General features: G+C 44.0%; 1 protein-coding gene and 1 long non-coding RNA gene across 2 annotated transcripts in view; one reads left to right on the top strand and one right to left on the bottom strand.

Moving 5' to 3' along the window:
* LOC144592014 (uncharacterized) overlaps positions 1 to 25,800 on the top strand; it is a 72,333-nt gene that overhangs the window by 19,501 nt on the left and 27,032 nt on the right. The window lies entirely within an intron of this gene.
* LOC144592011 (iron-sulfur cluster assembly 1 homolog, mitochondrial-like) lies at positions 3,838 to 17,579 on the bottom strand. The gene is made up of 4 exons (XM_078396165.1): positions 17,280 to 17,579; positions 12,929 to 12,982; positions 12,288 to 12,393; positions 3,838 to 7,790 (listed from the first exon to the last, which is right to left on the bottom strand). Exons 1-4 carry the CDS (start codon positions 17,361 to 17,363, stop codon positions 7,642 to 7,644), a joined length of 393 nt encoding a protein of 130 aa, XP_078252291.1. The 5' UTR covers positions 17,364 to 17,579; the 3' UTR covers positions 3,838 to 7,641.

The following is a 25,800-nucleotide window of genomic DNA, read 5'->3' as shown; positions in this document are numbered from 1 at the left end:
GGGGTGTAGAATACTGTAGAAAGGTGTACAAGCGGAAGACAAAGGTAACAACAAGCTGAACATTCAGGAGTAAAAGGTAAACCATATTCTTCGGCACACGATTTCACAATACACCGCCTTGTGATTCGCCTACCTTAAATTCCCGGCTTCTGTTCGTCCTTCCAGCCAAAGAGACAGCAATTGTCCTTCGTGCTAGGGGAGGGCTGGACCAATCAACGACACAATTCCCGTCACAATGCAAGACATTCAGCCTTGGCATTCCCCCTCCACCGAGCGCTTCGTGTTCTCTAGATACCAGCCCCAGGTTCTCGCTTGCGGTTACGATTCAGTTACACCACCTTCATTGCTTTAGAGGGACTAGTTATGAATAGCCATCTGCAATGTGATCTTTGCTCTACGATTATGAGGTTGCAATTCACGGATTCATTCGATTGAAATCATTCTAATCAATTTCAGTGGCGGAAATTATTCAGAATTTGACCGATAATCCTTTGTTGATCGCCTCGTTAGAGATTCTGCGTGGGGACGATAGACTTTTCAACAATCGTAAAAATTAATTGAAGAAAGTTCCAATTAATCGTATTTGCTAATATAGATATTACATTAAATTGGAAATTGTTAAAATAAAATTGGTGTTTTTTTATTCAGTGCCGTGTTAGATTAACTGATAAATCGATATTTTATAATTGTATTAATTAATTGAAACTACAAGATCTCGTTTCAAATGATACATGGAAAATGTAAAAATCAAAGCACTAACATATCGGGGAACATTTGTCCAGCCTGAAGTTCTGAAGTTGACTCTTTATAGGGGAGATGCAATCGAACTGAGCTCAGCAGGAAATGTTCTGAAAGGTAAAACAAAAAAATCCATAAAGGTCACACAAATGCCTGGAGGGGTACTGGAAGATCAAGTGCATGCCAGCGCAGAGCTGACTCTAAGGAATTTATATTAATTGTTTTAGGCCGGTACGGTGGCGCAGCGGTAGAATCGCTGCCTTACATTGCCGGAGACGCGGGTTCGATGCCAACTACGGGTGCAACTATTATAAGAAAATAACTGCAGATGCTGGTACAAATCGATTTATTCACAAAATGCTGGAGTAACTCAGCAGGTCAGGCAGCATCTCGGGAGAGAAGGAATGGGTGACGTTTCGGGTCGAGACCCTTCTGCAACTATGATCCCAACTACTGCGTGTTGGAGTTTATATTTTTTACATTTTTCCATGTGTCGTTTGAAACGAGATCTTGTACACTTAATCCCCGTGACCGCGTGGGTTTTCTCTGAGATCTCCGGTTTCCTCCCACACTCCAAAGACGTAGGCTAATTGGCTAATATTGGTATAATTGTAAATGTTCCCCGAGTGTGTGTATGATAGTTAAGGTGCGGAGATCGCTGATCGGTGCGGACTCGGTGGGCCGGTGGCCCGGCGCGCTGTATCTCTAAACATAAATGTATATTACGGACCCATCTACATTCTGAAGAACTTATTCGATCACCTCAGAGATCGAAGCCATTTCGTTATCCTCACACCAAAAGCTCCACGACACCCAATCTGTTAATAAATAAAACCGCAAAATTGGAAATCAAAAAATAAGAGGTCAGGCTTTTTTTTTTTACATCAAACCTTCTTCACTTTCTGGTGGTGAACGTTTCACGTGGTGAAAGTTTGTGGGCATTATTCGAGCAATGCTGGGTGTACTGGGTACACAAAAGACTGCAGATGATATAACCTGGAACAAACAAAAAAAACAGACTGCCGGGGGAAACCCAGTGAGTAGGGCTGCGGTTCGAAATTACGAGTCGTCGCTTTGGGTCGAGATCCTTTGAACTGGACGAGTGGAGTGGAAATAATAGACAGTGCACAGAGGAAAAAGGAGAGGGTGAAGGGTCGATATTCATTAAGTGGATGCAGTTGAGAAGTGCGCTGGTTGATGTCAGGTGGGGGAGAAAGGGGTTGAAATAACCGAAGCAGGATTGTAATAGGTGGAAGTAACCAGGAGCCGAAGATGAGAAGGGGAGGTGGACATATAAGCAGAGTAGGGGAAGGGACTGGCCAAACAGAATGTGTGAGTAACAGATAGATGCCGTTGTGTAGGAAGGAACTGCAGATGCTGGTATACACCGAAGACAGACACAAAATGCTGGAGTAACTCAGCGGGACAGGCAGCATCTCTGGATATAAGGAATTGGTGACGTTTCGGGTCGAGACCCTTCTTCAGACTGAGAATCAGGAGAGAGATACAGATAAGGATTTTAAGGCGTGAAAACGAGACATCAAACAGTTCAACAGAGCTTTATTTGTCATTCGGTACCAAGGTACCGAACGAAATTACATAGCAGTCATACACAAAAAAGAACACAAGACACATGACCCCAACACAAACGTCCATCACAGTGACTCCAAACACCCCCTCACTGTGATGGAGGCAACAAAACTTCCGCTCTCTTCCCCACGCCCACGGACAGACAGCTCGTCCCCGACCGACCCGCACAGTCCCTGCAAGGGGATGGAAGTCCCCGCGGTCGAGCCGCACCGGGCGCTAAAACATCCCGCGGCCGAGCCGGGCGACGGAAGGCCCCGCGGCCGAGCCGTGCGCAGCTAAGTCCCGCGGCCGAGCCGCGCCGTGCGATGCTAGGCCCCGCGGCCGAGCCGCACCGGGCACCGCTAAGTCCAGCGGCCGAGCCGCACCAGCGATGTTAGGCCCCGCGGCCAAGCCGCGCCGTGCGATGTTAGGCCCCGCGGCCGAGCCGCACCGGGCACTGTTAAGTCCAGCGGCCGAGCCGCACCAGCGATGTTAGGCCCCGCGGCCGAGCCGCGCCGGGCGATGTTAAGTCCAGCAGCCGAGCCGCACCGGGCGATGGAAGGCCCCGCGGCCAAGCCGCACCAGGCGATGTTAAGTCCAGCGGCCGAGGGGATGTAGTTCAATGAAAATGTAGAATTGATCATTGTTAGTCAGGAGAAGGTGATAACGAAGCATAGATAAAATTTTATCAGGGAGACAGACTGGTCAGAGAACTAAGAAGAGGGAGGGATGGAGAGCGAGGGAAAGTAAGGTTTATTTGAAGTGAGAGAAGCCAATATTCATACCGCTGGGGTGTAAGCTGCCCAAGTGAAATATGAGCTGCTGTTCCTCCAATTTGTGCTGGGCCTAACTCTGACAGTGGAGGAGCCCTAGGACAAAGGTCCGCCTAAACCTACCTGATCTCCCTGTTGCTAAACACTTTAACTCCCGCTCCCATTCCCATACTGAACTTGCTGTCCGATGTTTATTTTATTTATAGTTCTGTGCTGCTGTGGGAAGTTATGAATCACTCATCCCATACCAGTGCAAGTCATCTCTGGATAACTAAAATACTTTCAAGCGTCAGGCTCTCCTTTCTGATAAAATTGTTTAAAACTGTGATCTCAGATTTCAAAAAGATATTGATTGTAATTTTATACAACAGGATTCTATTCATTGTTCTGATAACAGGGTATTCACTGATTTTCCCATGATAGAAATGAATATAGTGAAATTACAATTCAATGTTCTATTTTCCTTGGCAAAATATTTAATTTATGTAAGATTAAGGGACATTTGTATATCAATCATTTTCTTATGGCAATTAGAATAAATTCTAATGTGAAGAAAATCAATGGAACTTGATGTTATGTCTAATCTTTATTTCAGTAGAAAATAAATCAGCACCATTTTCTGTAAAATACCACCGAAGACATTTCAAGACGTGGGGCTTCCTTATCATCTAAACAAATTTTATAGGAATTCAAAACAGCAAAACATTTGCCACAGGTATTGAAATTAGTCACAAAAATAAATAAAAATTCAGAAAAATTCATTTAAATTTTTAATATTTGAATGTGTTTCAGTTGCTTGCACTGTAAGGATGAAAAGTAGACAGTCATCCCTAAATGATTAACTTTAAAAATCCATCATAAAGGCCTTAAATGCTGATATTTCATCTGTCTTCTAACTTAACAAAAGGGTGTTTAAAATGTGGAGCAAAGAACACAAATACAAATGTGGAGGTGATCATGAAGGTTTACTAGGAGACAATGAGATAGAAACATATAAAATAGGTGCAGGAGTGGGCCATTCGGCCCTTCGAGCCAGCACCACCATTCAATATGATCATGGCTGATCATCCAAAATCAGTACCCCATTCCTGCTTTCTCCCCATACCCATTGATTCTGTCAGCCCTAAGAGCTATATCTAACTCTTTCTTGAAAACATCCTGTGAATTGGCCTTCACTGTCTTTTGTGGCAGAGAATTCCACTGATGAAGCAGTAGTTGAACGAATGAGAATGAAGCATATCTCCAAGAAAATGATCAAATTTAGCAAAAAGATGGGTGATATATTGATCACTTTTAAAAATGTTGCTTTGGCCTGCTTCCAATATTATCTGCCATTTTACAAACCAGAACATTGCATTTTCCTTGTTATTATGGACTGCCATACTGATGACACCAGTTTTGAATTGATTGCAGCACTAATTTCCTGGTATCAATCTCAAATTTGACTTTTACTGCTTCAATAAGTTTGGATCAACTTTCAAAAAAGATATATAATTTGTTTTTGCTTTATCTTATGATTTTGACTGATTTGCTATCTCACATATCAAACTAGCCAATCATGATTAACCCTTTGATCATTTTTTTTTTGTATTAACTAATTTTTTCAGAAAAACACATGCTTTAATTTACTGTTACAATTTATTTCAGTGAAAGATGTTTGAAGATCATGACCTCAACCCCAGCACAATTTACATAGTCTGCCAGCAGCTGTGATACCTACCTTCCAATGTATTTCTGAGACTTAGAGTGGCTGCAGCAGCCATCTCAAGGCACTGAAGAGATACCACCAATGCAATATTCTCCAAATCAATTGTCAGAATTAGGGTATCTTTTCCAGGTAAACATTCCCAGCATTGAGACTCTAATTATACTCCAGTGATCCGAGTCAGCTCCGTTGTCAGTCAGAGCCATGCTATATTCCTCACTTGCCTGACACCAGATTCCCAAAAGACAAACACTTTTCTAATATGTGGCACAGGAAGGGACTACCAAGAATTCATAGCAAAGCATTCATGCATGTCCTTGGAAAACTGCAACAAACTCATTGACCCCTGGAAATCCCTGGCCCATAGATGGACACAAAATGCTGGACTAACTCAGTGGGACAGACAGCATCTCTGGAGAAAAGGAATGGGTGACGTTTCAGGTCGAGACCATTCTTTAGATATTGGCTGAAAATGGCCCTGGCCCAGAATGACTCAAAGGTTGAAAGGAGCAATCCAAATAGCACTGAGATCCTCAAGCCTATGCATTGGTTCTCAGAGGCTCAGCAAAAACTATGCAATCAGTTCACTGGCTAAAAACTACCAAACCTATCCATTGCCTCAAACACCTTCCACCTCATCTGTGAGTGTCTGCAAGTACCACATTGGCTTTATCAGACTCTCCAAAATCCAGCAAATTGGAGTGGAAGTTATTTATTCTCAATTTTGAGGCACCATCTAAGAACATGAATTCTGACAGCTTCTAGACTTTCTAATCACCCTTTGGGTTTCTCAGTTTCAACTTGTGGTTCGGTTGCTACAGCAGTATAACTCTGCATTCAGGACAGATCATGCTGCAGAGTCATCCTCATCACTTATGTATGACCTGCAACATAAATGATTATCTCTGCCCATCTGTCTGAAAGCAGTTCACATACTCAGTTTATAACACAACAGTTGAATTTCTTGTCTTTGCAGATCCAGCTAGTAAAGGAGCTAGAAATAAAATCACCATGAAAAACTCTTTTGCATCAACCAAAACATTAAACATGAACTAGCTATGAGTTAGTAGCAATTTAAACCCAATTGTGATGTATTCCATATTATGGGTGCACACCCAACACGTTTAACGTAAAGTACTGGAAATTTTATTTTAGTGTGCTGTTCATACCCGAGCACTCCACAAATTGGAAATGCGGCCACTCAGACAATATATTTAAATCAAACAAATATCCAAGGGCAATATGTAGTTAAACCAGCGCATTTAACCCAACCATTCAAATATTGAACACTGCACCTCAGTATACGTGAAAATAAACTAAACTGAAACTGAATTAATATTGCCTCAGATCGCATTCCTACCTAGAGAAGATGCCTGCAGCCCCGTAGCAGCTGAAAAATCCATCACAATAGACAATAGGTGCAGGAGGAGGCCATTCGGCCCTTTGAGCCAGCACCGCCATTCAATGTGATCATGGCTGATCATTCTCAATCAGTACCCCGTCCCTGCCTTCTCCCCATACCCCCTGACTCCGCTATCCTTAAGAGCTCTATCCAGCTCTCTCTTGAATACATTCAGATAATTGGCCTCCACTGCCTTGTTCCTAGGTATGTTCAACATGTTGAGCATTTGTAACCTGCAGAGGACCTGTACCAACATTGTCAATTTCTCCTTGCCCATGAATTAGTCACATTTTCATTAAACTTGAGATACTACACACAATGCTTTTAATACAATTAAAAGTCCAAATTGGGAACTAAAGTAATAAAAGGAAATCTTAATCAACATTTTACAGACAGTCTGTAAATTATATTGTGCGCATAAAGGTACAAAGTGATTAAATATCCAAGTATTCAAAATACACCTTATACATGTAATTAGTGAAAGTACATCTATATATTTAAATTAGCTACAGCTGCACTGGAGCCAAACAATAGTTAAAAGCTGTGCATCAAGATTCTTGATGTATATTGGAGAGATTTAAGGTCTCTAGTAGGTAGAACAGAATTTATGGACCTTCTTGGTCATGAGGTATAAATATCCAAACAGCTAGATTTATAGCATCATCTACACGAAGTGCATTTTTACCTGATAAAAGAAAAATCTGGAAACAATCTGGTTCTGAACAATTCTGACACCTTCCAGGAGCAATTTGGTAGTGATGTAGCTTGTTGTGCTGGCAAGGTAGAACATTGATACGACATTTGGATTCCAGTGTCAGTTTTAACTTCAATGCATATTTGGTGGTTGATAGTGGAGAGAAAACTCCTAAATCCCCTTAACAATCTCGAGATCTTTATTGCAACATCTTCAAAAAAATCTTTAGGCTTTATTGCCAAATAAAGTTCCCTTTGAAGAAGATTGATTTGTGGAGCTTGAAAGTGAAATGGCAAAGTGGTGCCAGTTGCAGTCGGCAAATAATTTTGAATCCAACATAAATATAGCTCAAATAATAAACCAATTCTGTTTCCAAAATTTTGACTTTGACAAAGTGTGTATTTGAAATTACCAAATGCAAGAATTATTTCCAGATGCGAAATGGTTGTATTTATCCGATCCTGTTACACATTCATTCAATGCACCAGTTTACAATTCATAACCTTAACATTATCCGCTGTTTGACAATTGAACAGGATAAAAGAAACTAGCACCTTATTTAACAACACAACCTCTTGTGCAAAATTCCCCCTCAGGAGAAAGATCCATTGTTAGTAGCTAAATACCAATAGGGATGCGATTTTGGTTTCATCTTGGAAATCAAAATAAAAATCAGCTACACTCAATGGTCTAAAAAGGAATATCAGTGCTTCACCACACAATGCCCACAATAGTATTCACAATACATTGTTGGCTTTGGTTAAACATGAAAACTTTCTCCACAGCCACAGGTTCCTTTGATGTTGGGATTGTGAAAGACAAATTCGCTCGCAAGTTTATTTTCAGTGTAGTCCATTTCTGTTCCAAGAAGGGTCAATTGTGCTTTCTTTTGAATGAATATTCGAACGCCTGAAAGTGAAAATTAACAGCATTATTATGCCTATCAAAGTCAAAGGCAGCATTAAACTAAAAGAGAAAGCATATAATATTGCAAAGATTAGTGGGAAGCAAAAGGATTGGGGAGCTTTTAAAAATCAACAGAAGATAACTAAAAAGGCAATAAGGGGAGAAAAGATGAAATATATGATGAAATATGATGGTAAGCTAGCCAATATTATAACAGAAAGTTCAAAAGTTTTTTCAAATATACAAAGAGTAAAAAGAGAGGCAAGAGTGGATATTAGACCACTGGAAAATGACGCTAGTGTAGTAGTAATGGGGAAATAAAGAAATGGCAGATGAACTGAATAGGTTTTTTGCATCAGTCTTCATTATGGAATACACCAGCAATGTGCCAGAAATTCAAAAGAGTCAGGGGGCAGAAGTTAGGGTTGCTATTACTAAGAAGAAGGTGCTTAGGAAGCTGAAAAGTCTGAATGTTGATAGCTCATCTCCACCAGATGTACTAGAGGGTTCTGATACAGGTAGCTTGCAAGCCAACCAAAAAAACACAATCTATAGTGGAGGCATTAGTTGTGATCTTTCAAGAATCACTAGTCAGGAGTGGTCCCAGAGGACACACAGGACAGCTCCGGCACAGCTTCAGAAGAAAATGACGTATCGTTTGAAAGGAGACAAGGAATTTCTTTAGACGAGGATGGTGAATCTCTGGAATACACTACTACAGACAGCTGTGGAGGCCAAGTCATTGGGTATTTTTTAAAGTGGAGACTGACAGATTCTTGATTCGTAAGTTTACAGAGAGAGGGCAGGAAAATGGAGTTGAGGGGAAAACTAGACCATGAACGAATGGCAGGGTAGACACGATGGCCTAATTCTACTCCTATGACTCATGAACCATCATAGGAAAAATTCAATTGTGCATTCAGCCCTCCTTTTGTACACTGATCAGTTAATTTTGTCATTTCCCCTCTTTCCAGGATTTAATTTTTGACTCAATCCTGTTTGTCACCCATATGCTGCCACCTAGTGGCACCATCTAAATATCCAACCAGGTTCTAATTGCACACTTAAAGGTCTTGACCCAAAACATCATCTCTCTATGTTCTCCAGGGATGCTGCCTGACCTGCTGTTATTCCAGCACTGTGTCCTTTTGTGTACTAACCAGTATCTGCTGTTCTTGGTTTCTAATTGCACATTTACCATGCCCAGCCATACTCCACTGCCACATGCTCCCTGCCTTAATTTGTCCTGCTAATGTGACATACAATACTAACCGACCAAACGTTTATTTCAATAAAATGTGATGGCAGAAGCCACAATTGATAAAATTGATAGTCTGCTGAGTTACTCCAGCACTGTGTCATTTCACCTTAACACGAGACACTGATGCTGCTGGTTTGCACCAGCGGGCCCTTCTTCACCAGCTGTCCCACGCAACGGTCGGTTGACGCAGCTGTTGTTATGGCTCTAGTTGTCGCCCCTGGTAGACAGCGCTTTCTTCAGGCCACCGCTACCGGCAGGACATGCTCAATCACTGTCGGCTCCCTCACTCGCCTCTCACCAGCTGCCGCTTCTTCCAGTCAGGGGTAGCAGCCTGAAGAAAGTACTGCCGGCCAGGGGCTACAAGGTGAGCCACAACCACAGCCGTGTCAATCAAATGGTGCAGCAGATGATGAAGAAGGGCTCGCTGGTGGACATTGTGGAAGATGTCGACGACTCGACCAGAAGTTGCTCTCCACTGTTTCTCGCACTTTCCCAGTGCCACATCGACAGTCACCACAACTGGAAGAGCAGCAAGCCCAGGTGATGCTTTTATATCTATGAAACAGGCGGAAAGCCCTCGCCATCCTCCCGTGCAATAACGCAAGTCATTTAGGAAACAGGATAACCTACTGTGAATTGTTTACACAAGTGCGAGTTTACGTATCTCACCTATTATGCAAGCGGGAGAGTGCCTATAGCTAAATGCCTTAAACACGCTTTTTCATTCAAAGTCAGACAGAAAATGCTGCAATAACTATGTGGGTCAGGCAAGCACCTTTAGAGTAACATAGATAAGTGACAATTCGGGTCGCAACCCTTCTTCAGACTGATTCAGTCTGAAGTTTGGAGGGATATGGACCAGGCACAGGCAGGTGGGACTACTGTAGCTGGGACATGTTGGGCCGAAGGGCCTGTTTCCACATTGTATCACTCTATGACTCTATGAGTCCCGACCCGAATCATCACTTATCCATGTTACTCCAGTGATGCTGCCTGACCCGCGGAGTTACTCGAGCACTTTGTGTCTTTTTTATTTGTAAACAACCATCTGCAGTTCCTTGTTTCTACACTCTTTCATTCACTGCCTACTATGGTCACCTCTGCACTGCAGGTCTGTTTTGAAAACTTTTCTGTTCAGGCCACAGGGGTGATGAACACCTTCCAGTCACCTGCCACTTTAATTCTCCATTCCACTCCACTCCACAGAATACTGTTTTCAACATCCTTGTAGGTTCTTGATAATGAGTTGGATTGTCTAATTCACAGTCGGCAGCTGCAGGAATAAATCGTAAGTGCTCATATGGTATCCAGTTGAATGGCATCTGGATTAGAGTAGCATGCCGGATACAATGACACTGATACCCGGAGATTGTGGGAAGACTTTTTCCGGTGGTTACAGATAATTATCTGATTATTCCTATTTATACCTTCCACTAATCCTTTTAACACTTTTTTTTATACCCCCACCCCAAACATGTTCTATCACCAGTTTTGTCATTTAACATCTTGGAGTCATACAGTACAGAAACAGGCCTTTCGATCCAATTTGTCCATGCTGACCAAGATTTCTTACTGAGCTAGATCTGTTTACCTGCATTTACCCTACAGCTCTGTGCAACCTTGCTCTGTTGTACCAATACGTCTTCTGTTTTTATCCTATCATAGACATCCTTTTGGTGCTTTCCCTCGTTCCCTTACTTTGAAGCTTAAGACTTACTTTCTCCATTTTTTTTACAGTTCAGCTAATAGGTCACTGACTCGAATCATTAACTTTATTTCGCTCTCAACAAGTTTCAGTTATTACAGCTATTGTATTCGACATTTGGCTGAAATTTAATTCTCTCCTCATCTAATTTATAATCAAATTCAGTAATAATTCTATTTTTTCATCAGGGTTTAAAATATAGCTAATTCCCATTCTACCCAGTTAAACAGCACTGAATAAACCATTCATGGTACAATACTGCATTTCTGCTGCGCAATTATCATGGGACTAGATTCCAGCTAAATTGTAGCTGTCATTTCAGTAGCTGTGACTTTTTGTTGATTGGTGTGGGTGGCGAATTTTTTTTTTTTTTTAAATGCTGCCAGTGATAAAAGAGACTACTTGGTGCATCATTTTGCTTACACTACAATGCTTGCAATTTATGTCAAAGTTGGTTTACAAATACTGGTACAACAGCTATTCAATACAGCATTTTGTACCAGTTTTGAGGGATGTGGGCTGGAATTGCATAATATAAATTAAATAACAGTCTTGGAGAATCTATTTTACCCCCAATTAAGTACCATGAGTAGTTTAGGCAAGTTGCATTTTTTATTTAAAACTAATCCCATTTATGAAAATCTTGATGCACATCCTAATTTGATCAAATCCAATTTCAGACTGGAGTAACTAAAATGAATTGGACCAATCAGATATAGTTTGACAAAATGCCCAGATTCATATAGCTCCGTGTTCCAAACCACGCAGCAACCTAGTTAGATTGTGCCAGCATTGCAAAGAGCAAACTTGAAGCAGATGCCAAGAGGCATCTCCATGCACAAAGCGCATGGTTGCAAGGATAACCAAGGTCTAAACATGCAACTCATTTAAAAAGAAATATGTAAGACTTCTTTGGCGAAAAAAAGCTTCTGTTGGATAAAATCAAATGAGCCACAAGGTGGTCTTGGACAAAATGTGTAGGAAAGAACTGCAGATGCTGGTTTAAATCGAAGGTAGACACAGTCTGGAGAAGGGTTTCGACCCAAAACATCACCCATTCCTTCTCCCCAGATATGCTGCTTGATCCGCTGAGTTACTCCAGTATTTTGTGTCTGCCCACAAGGTGATCCAATTCTTGTTTATAATCATGTGAATCTACTAACAGTAAATGTAACTCAGGAACATTCCGCAAAGATAATCCAGGGTGAATCTCAATACTAGCACAGCAGTTTATTTGGTAAAGGCACTGCATCGATTTCAGGGTAACTCTGTTCATATTTGAATTTTATTTCTGACTGGTCAGTTTATAGGTATACTAATAAATTCTAAAATCTCCAATAAAAATGCAAGAAGGACATACACTAGATAGTTTAGGCTACTATATTCTTCAGATTTTGAAAATAGGATAAAATGATATTCGGAACAAGGTCTAAGGAGTATGCTTAAGTATTTACAAAGTACCATTGTACAGAACCAAAGCACATGTATTAATGGATTTTCTTTTAAAGCGCATGTAGTTAATAAGATTACTTACCATCCTGGATTACTTCTTCATCTGAATCTCTTTTCTCCTTTGTGTATTCCAAAGTATAAGACAGACCATTGCACCCTCTAGTTCGGACTCCAATTGTCATCCCAATCTATCACAGAAAAGAAACATTTTTGAAATTTTATTTTCTACATTTTATGTTCTATAAAAAAAAATTAAAACATGTTTAAAGTATGCTTCATCATCATATAATTTCAATCATCCAGATCCCAGTACATTCCTGTACATGGGCTAATAGAAATTCAGCCCACGGCGATTTTCCGTTCAAATAAATAACATTTCTAAAAACATATTTGTAGTAAGTCTGTTTAACTCCATTTCCAATTAAATATTCAATTGGATATCCCCAGAACATGGAGTTAAAATGTATATTTATTGCAAATATCAAGTAGATAAAAATAATTGTAATTTGTAACATGTATATAATGTTTCTCTAAAAATCAATAATAAAAAGCAGTGTCAAAATGAATTAAGATATTAGAAAACTTTTTATATATGTTGTACTATAGTGTCATTACACATCTGAGGAAGAAATGATTTCTTGAATCCACAATCAATTTTTATCTTTAAAACAGTACCTTTCTTTTATTGTTTCTTGAAGAAATAGTGTACTTTGCGTTACTTACATATTCAGGCTTTTCCCGAAGCAGTTGCTTAATTTTATTAACAGCCACAGGGGTCTAGGCGAGAAAAAATAATTGAATGTAGATTTCAATTTTAATGCCTTCTCCATACATTTCAAAAACTCCATTACTATAAACCGTCTCAAGTTGTTACCGATCTTCTTTTTTTTGTTGTTCTTTTTACATTCTGGATATTTCTCATAGTTTCATGATCAAGTTCATATCTGTTCAACCTGTGCTTTGTTTTATGCAACTATTTCGCAAATGAGGTGTCAAATCTATAATCGCTGTCTTATTTTAAGAACACTAAGAGTTAACAGAATATAAACATCATTTATAGTTGGCGAGCTTTCCTATACTTAAGTGCTGAAAAGGCAACCACAGAATTACACATTTATCGTCTAAAAATAGTCCAGTAATCTCAGCAAGAGATTGGTAGAACCAATGATTTTGAAACTAATAGGAGTGTAATTGGCAACAATGAAATTCCAACTCCAGTTGAGTACAGCAATATGCTTCCCAGTGCTTGTCCAGCTTCTTGCAAGGCTATATGTTTGCTGCATTATTTGGTCTCAAGCAGAAACAGTTCTGGTCTCCACTGATTGCTTTATCACTTATTTTTTGTGTAATTCATTCTTACGTCAAATTATTAACAGCATCTTGCAGAAAGGCAGATTTCTCCGATTCAAGTTATCAGATTGCCATCAAAGACAAATAACTGTTTCAAACTTGCTTCCCTACAGGTGGGCTTTTGGAGCCAATTAAGATTAACTATTAAGATTTGCTGAAAAAAAGCAAGGTACTGGATGAACTCAGCAGGTCAGGCAACATCTGTGGAGAGAGTGGACAGATGACATTCTGGGTCATGACCATTCTTCAGACTGATGGGAGAGAAACCTGGAAATGAGAGGCGAGGATGGGACAAAGCCTGGCAGGTGATAGGTGGATACAGGTGAGGGGGTTGACTGGCAGACAGTTAGAGTGAGGGACAAAGGCTAGAAGTGAAATAGGAGGCAAGAGTGTCAGATATGGAAAGAGGATCGACATATAAAGGAGGGATATAGGTGGTAGGGGGCACAGAGGAGGGGAAAGAGGGAAATATTAGACACGGGGATGGGAGAACATACTGAGCAGAAAGATGCTGAGTGACTGATTTGGTGGGAGGTAATGGGAGAAATATGTCTGCTGACCAGATTATTACTTGAAATTGGAAAATTCAATGTTCATACCATTAAGCTGCTAGCTAACCAAAAACAACACAAGGTGCCGTTCTTCCAGTTTCCAGAGTGACTTCACTCTGACAACAGAGGCCAAGGATAGAAAGATTGGTATGGGAATGGGTTGGAGAGTTAAAATGATTAGCAACCAGGAGCTCCAGCAGGCCTTGGTGGAAGAACAAGTGTTCAGAGAAATCGTCGCCTGGTCGAAACTTTGTCTCACTGAAATAAAGGCGGCCATATCGGGATCACTGAATGCAATAGACAAGGTTGGAAGAGTTGCTACACTTGCATGAGCCCCAGCAATGCCAGTAATTTTGTTGGTTACATTAAACACTCTTTGTTCCAAGGCCCGACACCATTTCTCTGCTAAATCGACGACTGCATTGGAGCTGCCTCCTGCACCCATGCAGTTACAAGGTTCCTCTGAATGCTTCATAGTTCATACTCTTCTATCCTCGTCTCATACCTTTGTGTTTTCATCTCTGACCTTTACCTAACCATCTGCCCAACAAAAACCTTGTCACCTATCACTCACCGAGCTTTGTCTTGCCCCTTCCCTCTTCAAGCTTTCTCCCTCACCCCCACCACAATCAGTCTGAAGAAGGGTCCAGACCTGAAACATCACCCATCCATGTTCTCCAGAGATGCTTCCTAACCTGCTGAGTTACTCCAGCACTTTGTCCCCCTTTTTTTGTAAACCAATATCTGCAGTTCCTTGTGTCTACAATAAATTTATTATTAATTTAAACCAGTCTTAGCTAATCTATAAGCTTGGTTGTGCATGCATGTGTTCCTAAATTCTTAGGACTATCGATCTGCACTAAGATTGTCTGGATTGTGATTAAGTGAATTTACTGTACAGAAAGTTGCCCAGGTCAAAACTAAACATACAGAAATGACAGTGCAACACAATCATGCTACTTTAGGCTGTCTCCAAGAATCACATAATGTGACACTGCATATATACCAATACAAGTCCTGCATAGTGCAGCAGATTAATAAAACAACAGTTTAGAATCTTAAATAATCAGGTATACAGGTTTCCTGTTCTTAACTCCGTATCCCAAACATAAATCTACCACTCCATCCCATCCATCAGAACTCTGCCCACACCTCTGCCAGAAGCATACTTGCACCATGCCCCTTTATCACCACCACTCCCAAACACCCTCTACTCATCATAATGCCCCACCATCTGTTATTTCAGGGCAAGAACACACTTTCATCCTGAAAAATACTTTCATCCCTCCGCAATTTACACCCTAGCGCGGAAAAAGGACTGTCAGCGGAAAACTGCATTAGAGTGTAAATTGCAGAGGGATGAAAGTATTTTTGGATATGTGTTCTTGCCCTGAAATGACAGATGGTGGGGTATTATGATGAGTAGTGGGTGTTTGGGAGTGGTGGTGATAGGGGGGCATGGTGCGAGTATGCTGCTGCCAGAGTTGTGGGCAGAAAAGGACTGTCATCGGGAAACCCAAATGACTACAACAATCAACTGAAGGCAAACCCTGCTATGACCCAAGTTAGCCTGTTCCACCTTTGTAATCGCGAAGCTGGGAGGAAGCTGTCCTTAACATGGAATGGTGTCTTTCTGAGACACTGTGACTACCCCGTTTATCTTGGGGTCACTCTGGACCGAATCCTTTCCTTCAAGCAACACATCAAAAAGGTGAAGGGCAAAGTGAGGATGAGGAACAGCCTCCTATGCAAGCTGGCAAACTCATCGTGGGGACCAATGCATCCACACTGCAGTCAACTGCTCTTGCGCTGTGCTACTCTGCTGCAGAGTATGCTTATCCTGTCTGGGGGAGATCATCTCATGCAAAGAAAGTTGATGCCACCCTTAATGAAAGCTGCAGACGCATCACTTGTTGCCCAAAACCAACGGATGTGGAGAGCCTGCATGTCTTGGCCGGTATTGCTCCACCAGGAATCCACAGATCAGCAGCCAGTGGAACTGAATTTAGTAGGCAATTTGGGGACACCCGCCATTCCTGTCACTCCCACCACCCAGCCCCAAACTGCCTGAAGTTGAGGATGAGCTTCCTTCACATAGTCCAGCCACTGTCAATGTCGCCTCAAGCAACCAGACAAGCCTTGTGGGAAAAGAAACAAAGTGAAAACCACCACCACGAAAAGCTGCCAATCCCAACCAAGTCACAGGTGTGACTGAAAGACCCGGAAGTCCCTCAATAAGGCTCAATAGGGATGGGCCAATGTAAGACCGCCGAACATTTGAAACATAGATGATGGACACGAAAGATGATCGGAAAACCTGATTGTCCAGGGGAGTACAAAATGCACAAGAATTGTAAAACATCCCAGCCTGTGAACGGTGTAGAGGGCTTTATGAGGGATTTACCAGGACAAGGGCCTGAGCTATAGGGAGAGGTAGGGCAGGAAATGTCTTTATTTCTTGGCGGTTGAAGGATGATATTAGGTGTATAAAAGTATGAGGGTAAGAGATAGGATGAATGCACAAAGTATTTTATATAGGATAGGAGAGGGCTTAGGTTTAAGATGAGAAGGCAAAGATTTAAGGAGGAACATGAGGTATAACGTTTTCACACAGGGTGGTGCGTAAATGGAACGAGCTGTCAGCGGAGATAGTTGAGGCAGCTACGAGAACATTTAAAATACATTTGGACAGTTACATGGATAAGAACGGTTTAGAGGGAAATGGGCCAAATGCGGGAAAGTGGGACTAGCCTCGATGGGGCATCTTGATCGGCATAGACAAGTTTGGCCGAAGGGCCTGCCTCCATGCTGAGCCGTTTTCGCTGTAAACAACTCTAGCCCCGATGACCAACAGCAAGTAATCTGCAACCAGCAGCAGTTGCCCCCGTTTACACCGCGCCCGTCGCATCACAGCACACCCAGTCAAGCTCTGTCCGTCCGTCCCCCCCGCCACATCTCCCCCACACCCGATGTCATCATCCGAGCATCGGCCATCAGTTGACCCCTCTCGCCAACAGGCTTCCACTCAAGTCCAGCCATCCCGGACTGGACCTGGCTCCGGCCTGGTGTCCACGACCGACCCCTCGCACCCCGGCCCCGACCGCATCTTGCGCTGGGAGACAGAGGCTAAAAAAGGGGCAGATTTAAAACCAGTCTTCGGTTTCCCAACTCACCAGAGTTAGCGCCGCTCTGGTCGGGATCAGCCGCCTCCTGGCACTCACGGCTCTGATGGACGCTCTGAGTATGGAGCCGGACATGCTGCCGGTGGGGGCGGGTCCGGGGGGAAAGGAGGTCCTGGTGAGGGAGCGGGTCGGGAGGAGGAGCGGGGGTGGGGAGGAGCGGGTCCGGAGGGGCTGTGCGGGTCGGGAGGAGTGGGGGAGGAGGTGTGGGAGGGGAGGTGCGGGTCGGGAGGGGAGGGAGGAGCGGGAGAGGAGGTGTGGGAGGGGAGGAGCGAGAGAGGAGGTGTGGGAGGGGAGGAGCTGGTCCGGAGGGGCTGTGCGGGTCGGGGGGTGCGAGGCGCAGGACCCCGACCCTAACTCTGGAGCATCCGGCAACCTGATTGGCAGCGCTGATAATCACCCTCCAGCGGGACCAATGAGGTAGAGCGACAGGAGGACGTGTCTTGTCAAGGTGACAGAGGCGGCGCCGCTCCGGGCGTCGGCCTGAAGCGCAGCGGCCGGACACGGACCCCAGTCACCGACCCCGACCCCGGACACGGACCCCGGAGCCGCTCCGGGCGTCGGCCTGAAGCGCAGCGGCCGGACACGGGCACAGGCTCGGCGCCGCTTACACGTAAAGTTACCGATATCCACGCTCGCAGGAACTCGACTTGAGCTTTTAGAAACATAGAAAGTAGGCCCTTCGAGCCTGCACCGCCATTCAATATGACCATGGCTGATCATCCAACTCAGTATCCCGTACCTGCCTTCTCTCCCTACCCCCTGATCCCTTTAGCCACAAGGGCCACATCTAACTCCCTCTTAAATATAGCCAATGAATTGGCCTCAACTGCCTTCTGTGGCAGAGAATTCCACAGATTCACCACTGTCTGTGAGAGGTTGGGAAGGTGAGGACTTTATGAATGAATGAATAAGTTTATTGGCCAAGTATACAGATACAAGGAATGTGCCTTGGGTGCTCCGCTCACAAATGACAACACAAACATACTGTTAACAATTAAGAATAAAGCATAACCACATCAAAACAATAAAGATACAACATTACGGTCTAAACGTGGGTGAAAATAAACCAGAGAAAAAAGAGACTACAGACTTTGGTTATTGAGTAGAACGATCACTCGTGGAAAAAAAGCTGTTTTTATGTCTGGCTGTGGCTGCTTGGACAGTCCGGAGTCGCCTTCCAGAGGGAAGTGCTTCGAAGGGTTTGTGGCCAGGGTGAGAGGGGTCAGAGATGATCTTGCCCGCTTGCTTCCTGGCCCTTGCAGTGTACAGTTCATCAATGGGGGGAAGGTTGCAGCCAACGGTCCGTTGCAGCCTCCGAATGTCATGCTTGGTGGCTGAGCCAAACCAGACCATGATGGAGAAGGTGAGGACGGACTCAATGATAGCAGTATAGAATTGGACGACCATTGCCTGTGGCAGATTGTGTTTCTTCAGTTGCTGCAGGAAGTACATCCTCTGTTGGGCCTTTTTGACTGGCGTCGATGGTGGCCCCCCATTTAAGGTCCCTGGAGATGATGGTTCCAAGGAACTTAAATGACTCCACAGATGTGACTATGGTGTTGTTGATGATGAGGGGAATCTCTTCGAAAGTCTATTTCTTGGAGCGCAAAAGGATGAGGGGTAATCTTATCAGGGTGTATGTATGTATAACACCACGCGGGCAATAGATAAGGTGAATGTACATTCGTTAGTTTAGAAATACAGTGCAGAAAAAGGCACTTTGGTCCACGGAGTCTACATCGACTAGCGATCCCCGTACACTAATATTATCCTACACACTAATGTTTTCTGTTTTTGTTTTCTGCTGCACAACCGCCAACAACTGGGCTATCTCGTGCAGGTTTCGCTCACGTGGGTACTGGTTGCAAAAAGATTTAGATTTTTATGTGGGCAAGTTTGGTGAGATGATCCATGCCCAAGTTGTCGAGCTATGACTTGAAGAGTGACACTGTTGGTGCACATCTGGTGGTGTTGGGAAGGATGTTCCACTCTGGGATAGTCCATGGATATTAGGTGATTGCACGTAAGGCCAAAGTGTGTGACTCACAGAGGTGCTCAAGCCATCTGGAGGACATGGCAGCTTACGCCATACACTACCAAAACATCCAACAAGTACATTCTTACCTTTAAAAAGCCATCAAAAGGCCAATTTTTGTGCTGTAAAAATGAGGAAGAATCTGGAGGATCCGGCGGAGGAAGAGGAACCGGGCTGCCAAGCCCGCGGACGCAAGAAGCAGCTGGGAAGACGTCTGGCCAGCCGGCGGGAGAAGGAGAAACACGGCCGGGAAGGAAGCCAGGAGAGCAAGGCCGAGAAGCGGAGGGCCGTCGACTGGCCGGTGGGGGGAGAAGTAGAGGAGGAGGAGGAAAGGACTGGGTTGAGCGAGTGGGGAGAGGAGCAGCGGGAAGAACCAAAGCCGAGGAGCCTGAAGGGTCTGCAGGGGCAGAAGCAGCAAGCGCTGAAGGTCGGTGACCTGCCAGAGCCTGAGGGCGAAGGGCCCAGAGAGCCGTGCTCGACGGCCTTGGAGGAGGAGGTGGTGGAAGACGAGGAGCGGAGTGTCAAGCCCGAAGAGGAGGAAGATGAGGACCGGGGAGAGGCTGATCGGTGGCGGAGGCCGAGCAGCAGCAAGAGCTGGGCCGGGTACTGGGAGCCGAGGCAATAGGCGGAGGACCAGGCCACGGCTCTACTCGGTGGCCACAGCCTCGAGGTATTGAGCGCCGGCCAAGTGGAAGCGGACCCTGGCTGACAGAGGCGAGCGGGGAGAAGGGCTGGAGGGCCAACAGGAGCCGAAGAACTGCAGGAAGTGTCGCTCGGAGCATGGGCATCGAGCCTCGAGGAGCGCGGGAATGGGGAGAGATGTCGGGATGCTCGGAGCACCGGGAGGGAGCTGGAGACGCGGTGATGGGAGAAGCCGGATGAAGCCGAACTGCAGCAAAGTGCTGCCGCAACATTGAACTGCAGTGCACGGCGTGCCCTCCAGTAGGCGTTGCGTGGCAACTGTACGTGTCTGAGGCCGTGACCTCGCCTACCGTGCAATCACTCTATAGTGACTGTAGCGAGCTATTTTTGTTTGCTCTAATTCTAGTATAAATTAAGTGACCTGAGGACTGTCTTGTAAATTTCCGGGTATTGGATTGAATAAAGTGAGATATGTTACTGGGGATGATGCCATGAGTCTTTTTGCAAACAGTACATAAGCGGGCTTTGGTGCGTCTTGACTCCAGCGACTCCCAGCCAAGGCGATTTAATATATTGACTGTCTTGAGTAGGAAAATAACTGCAGATGCTAGTACAAATTGAAGGTATCACAAGATGCTGGAGTAACTCAGCCGTTCAGGCAGCATCTCTGGAGAGAAGGAATGGGTGACGTTTCGGGTCGAGACCCTTCTTCAGACTGAAGGGTCTCGAGCTGTCTTGAGTAGTCGTCACAAACAAACTGCTGCACGCTTCTGAACCTTGTCAAGGGTGCCAATGTTATTTTTCTGGTGAGGGTCCCATATTGTCTGGCAATATTCCAATAGTGGGTGGACAAGTGTTTTGTACGCTACCTCCTTTGTTGGTTTGTCACAACTGGAGAAGGCCCAAAGTTCTGTTTGCTTTTATGGCAATCTGGTTTATGTGTCTGTTCCAGGCTAGGCCAGATGTGTGTTCAACTCCCAAGTATGAATGGTGTTCAACTTCTTTAAGCAGGTTGTCTCCCATCTTGACTTTATAATTTACAATTTTTAGCTAAGCCAATTAACTTACTAACCTGAGATAGACACAAAATATAACTCAACGAGACAGGCAGATTCCTTCTATCCAGAGATGCTGCCTGTCCTGAGTTATTCCAGCGTTTTGTGTCTATCTTCGGTTTTAAACCAGCATCAGTTCCTTCCTATAACCTACAAACCTGTACGTCTTTGGAGTGTGGGAGGAAACCCGGAGAAAACCCCTGCAAGTCACGGGGAGAACTTACAAACTCTGTATAGACAGTACCCATAGTCAGGATCGAACTCGGGTCTCAAGTGCTGTGCCACACTCCCACCCCTATAGGGAGAGGTTGGACAGGCTAGGACTCTTCCTTGGAGCGCAAGAGGATGAGGGTTAATCTTATAGAAGTGTATTACACCATGAGGGGAATAGATAAGGTGAATGCACAGACTCTTTGGGTTTAGAGGTATTATTACACAAGTTGTTTTCCAGCTCAGGACACCATCAATGTGACTTGATAAATAATTTCCCATCAGTATACAGGGACAATCAGCATAGATTTGTCCGGGGCAGGTCATAACCTACACAGAGCGAATGAAGGTGATTGATGCACAGGATCCACAGTGATGTAGTTTAGTCATACTGTGGAAGGTAGAGGGTATAGAAACATAGAAAATAGGTGCAGGAGTAGGCCATTCAGTCCCTCAAGCCATCACCGCCATTCAATATCACGGCTGATCATCCAAAATCAGTCCCCTGTTCCGGTCTTTTCTCCATATCCCTTGATTCCCTTAGCCCTAAGAGCTAAATCTATCTCTTTTGAAAACATCCAGTGAATTGGCCTCCACTGCTTTCTGCGGCAGAGAATTTCAGATTCACAAAAGTTTTTCCTCATCAGTCCTAAATGGCCTACCCATTATTCTTAAACTGTGACCCCTGGTTCTGGACTCCCCCAACATCGGGAACATTTTTCTGCATCTACCCTGTGCAATCCTCTACGAATTTTATATGTTTCCATAAGATCCCCTCTCATCCTTCTAAATTCCAGTGAATCCAAGCCCATTCGACCCATTCTTTCATCATGTCAGTCCCGCCCTCCCGGGAATTAACCTGGTGAACCTACACTGCACTCCCTCAATAGTAGTGGTGGAAAGGTGTATTTCTAGATGGAGGTCTATGACCAGTGGCGTTCTGCAGGGATCAAGTGCTGAGACCTCTGGTGTTGGTGATATATAAATTAATTAATTAAATGAAAATGTACGTGGATTGGTTGGTAAGTTTGCAAACACCAAAAATTGTGGTTTCAGACCATGAGGAAGGCTGTCAAAGGATGCAGCAGATTATGGATCAGTTAAAGATATGGGTGGAGAAATAACATGGAATTTTATCCAGGCAGGTGTAAGGGGTGATACTTTGTGAGGTTAAATGTAAAGGGAGAGTATACAGTTAATAGCAAGTCTTTTTAAAGTCTAATGGTCCAAGTCCATAACTTCCTGAAAGTACACAAGTAGATACAGTGCCCTCCATAATGTTTGGGACAAAGACCCATTAATTTTTTTGCCTCTGTACTCCACAATTTGAAATTTGTAATAGAAAAAATCACATGCGGACATTGTCAGATTTTAATAAAGATAGATAGATAGATAGATAGATAGCTTTATTTGTCATCCAATATTGGACGAAATTCGGTCACCCACAGTCCAACAATAAAAGCATTAAATATGCATTCAAATTACACAACCCCAAAACCCCCAAAACACAGTCCAACAATAAAAGCATTAAATAGGCACTCAAACCACCCAACCCCAAAAACACACAAAAAAAAGAAACATCCATCAAAGAAACATCCATCACAGTGAGTCTCCTCCAGTCCTCTCTCTCCTCACTGTGATGGAAGGCCACAATGTCTTTCCCTTCTCCTGCTGTCCTCGCCCGCAGTCAGGTTGTTGTGGTTGCAGGCCGCACCGGACGGTCCACATCGGGCCAAGCCCAAGGCGCGTCGCGTCGCAGCCGCTCCCGCAGCCTCCGAAGACGGCCGGCTCCGCCGATGATAAATCCGATCCGGGGCGGGCGAACACGCTGCTGCTGCCGCTGTTGTTGCACGTCGGGGCGGTCGTGGCTCCCGACATTGAAGCCCCCGCCCAGCAGAGAAATATCCCACGGCATATCTTAGGCCGCGCCGGACGGTGAAATGTCCGCGACCCAAGCCCCGCGATCCGGGGCGGGCGAACCCGCTGCCGCTGCCGGAGCTCCCGATGTCGGCATCCACGCGGCCCGAGCCTAAGGCGAGTCGCAGCCGCTCCCGCAGCCTCCGAAGACGGCCGGCTCCGGTGGTGGTCAGTCCGATCCGCGGGCTCTGCGAACCAGAGCCCTGGAGGCCGCCAGCTCCAGGAGTTGGGCCGATGGTAGGCCGCAGCAGGAACGGAGACACGGCCCAGAAAACAAAGGTCGGGTCTCCGTTCGGAAGGGACACATATTTACAATGTTACAGTTTCCCCCTCCCCCCCACATACACACATAGTACACAAACACAAAAACACCACATCACAACTACAATTAAGACAAACAAAACCAACAAAAACACAAGACAAATGGACCGCAGGTGTAGCCGCAGCTGCTAGGGCAGCGCCGCCATTTTTATACATTTTGGTTTCACCATGTAGAAATTACAGCAGTATTTATACATAGTACCCCTATTTCAGGGCACCATAATGTTTGGGACACAACAATGTCATGTAAATGAAAGTAGTCATGTTTAGTATTTTGTTGCATATTCTTTGCACGCAGTGACTGCTTGAAGTCTGCGATTCATGGATATCACCAGTTGCCGGGTGTCTTCTCTGGTGATGCTCTGCCAGGCTTGTATTGCAGCCATATTTAGCTTATGCTTGTTTTGGGAGCTAGTCCCCTTCAGTTTTCTCTTCAGCATATAAAAGGCATGCTCAATTGGGTTCAGATCGAGTGATTGACTTGGCCACTCAAGAATTGACCATTTTTTAGCTTTGAGAAACTCCTTTGTTGCTATGTTTGGGATCATTGTCTTGCTCTAGAATGAACTGCTGGCCAATGAGTTTTGAGGCATTTGTTTGAACTTGAGTAGATAGAATGTGTCTATACACTTCAGAATTTATTATGCTACCACCATCAGCAGTTGTATCATCAATTAAGATAAGTGAACCAGTACCTTCAGCAGCCATACATGCCAAGCCATAACACCCCCCACCACTGTGTTTCACATATAGGGTGGGTATGCTTTGGATCTTGGGCAGTTCCTTCCCTCCTCCATACTTTGCTCTTGCCACCATTCTGATATAAGTTACTCTTCGTCTCATCTGTCCACAAGACATTTTCCAGAACTGTGGTTGCTCTTTTATGTACTTCTTGGCAAACTATAACCTGGTCATCCTATTTTTGCGACTAACCAGTGGTTTGCACCTTGCAGTGTAGCCTCTGTATTTCTATTCATGAAGTCTTCTGCGGACAGTGGTCATTGACAAATCCACACCTGACTCCTGAAGAGTGTTTCTGGTCTGCCGGACAGGTGTTTGGGGATTTTTCTTTATTATAGAGAGAATTCTTCTTTCGTCAGCTGTGAAGGTCTTCCTTGGCCTGCCAGTCCCTTTGCGATTAGTAAACTCACCAGTCAGTGTCTCTCTTCTTAATGATGTTCCAAACAGTTGATTTTGGTAAGTTTGGCTGATGTCTTTAACAGTTTTATTCTTGTTTCTCAGTCTCACAATGACTTCTTTGACTTTCATTGGCACAACTTTGGTCCTCATGTTGATAAACAGCAATAAAGGTTTCCAAAGGTGATGGAAAGACTGGAGGAAATAGGTACTGAGAGCTCTCTTGTACCTGCATTAAGGAGACAATTAAACACACCTGAGCAATTACAAACACCCGTGAAGTCATGTGTCCAAACATTTTGGTGCCCTGAAATGGGGGGACTATGTATAAACGCTGCTGTAATTTCTACATCGTGAAACCAAAATGCATAAAAATACCCTTTAATAAAATCAGACAATGTACACTTTAACCACGTGATTTTTTTTCTATTACAAATCTTAAATTGTGTGTAGTACAGAGGCAAATAAATAAATAATGAAGGTTTGTCCCAAACATTATGGAGGGCACTGTCGTGTGCCTTTATAGTTCAGGGCATTGAGTGCAAGAGCCAGGAAGACATATTGCAGTTTTTTAATAGCTTTTGTTCAGTCTCATCTGTAGTATTGTGCTGTAGTTCCCATCAACCCTGTGCAGGAAGGATATAGAAATTTTGTAGAGGGTGCAGAAGAACTTTACAAGGCCACTATCTGGATCAGAGGGCATTCGCTTCAAGGAAAGATTGGACAAACTAGGATTCTTTTTCTCTGAGGAACATCGGAGGCTGAGGGGAGACCTAATAGAATTTTATAAAATTGAGTCAGTCAGAATCTTTTTCCCATAACTTTGTCCATGGGAGATGTGTAGGGCAAGTTTTTTACGCTGTGTAGGTAGAGGTAGCAGCAGATACAATAGTTGCATTGAAGTGGTTTTTGGATAGGCACATGGATATGGAGCACATGATGCAGAAGGATGTTTAAGGCATCACATTAGGCACAGGCATTGTGTTCTGAATGCGTTTCTGTGCTATACTGTTCGATATTTTTCATGCTGTTTAAACAATAATTTAACGATCTCTAATTAGTGATCCCCGTCAAGGATTTGGATGAAAATGTACCAGATATGGATTGTTAATTTGTAGATGATATTGAAGTACATAGAAAGTGAAGATTATCAAGAATTGCAGCTGTATTTTGGTCAGCTGGTTAAATGTGCCAA

This window comes from Rhinoraja longicauda, chromosome 3 (assembly GCF_053455715.1).
Source record: "Rhinoraja longicauda isolate Sanriku21f chromosome 3, sRhiLon1.1, whole genome shotgun sequence".
Lineage (NCBI taxonomy): Eukaryota > Metazoa > Chordata > Chondrichthyes > Rajiformes > Arhynchobatidae > Rhinoraja > Rhinoraja longicauda.
This window is presented reverse-complemented; position numbering and strand designations above follow the sequence as displayed.

What these genes read in the sequence shown, in the direction of transcription:
- LOC144592011 (XM_078396165.1), bottom strand. Translation starts at nt 17,363, where the DNA reads ATGTCCGGCTCCATACTCAGAGCGTCCATCAGAGCCGTGAGTGCCAGG. An exon ending in CCAGAGCGGCGCTAACTCTG is followed by an intron (nt 12,983 to 17,279) that starts GTGAGTTGGGAA and finishes TTTCTCGCCTAG; the next exon opens with ACCCCTGTGGCTGTTAATAA. An exon ending in TTCGGGAAAAGCCTGAATAT is followed by an intron (nt 12,394 to 12,928) that starts GTAAGTAACGCA and finishes TTTCTGTGATAG; the next exon opens with ATTGGGATGACAATTGGAGT.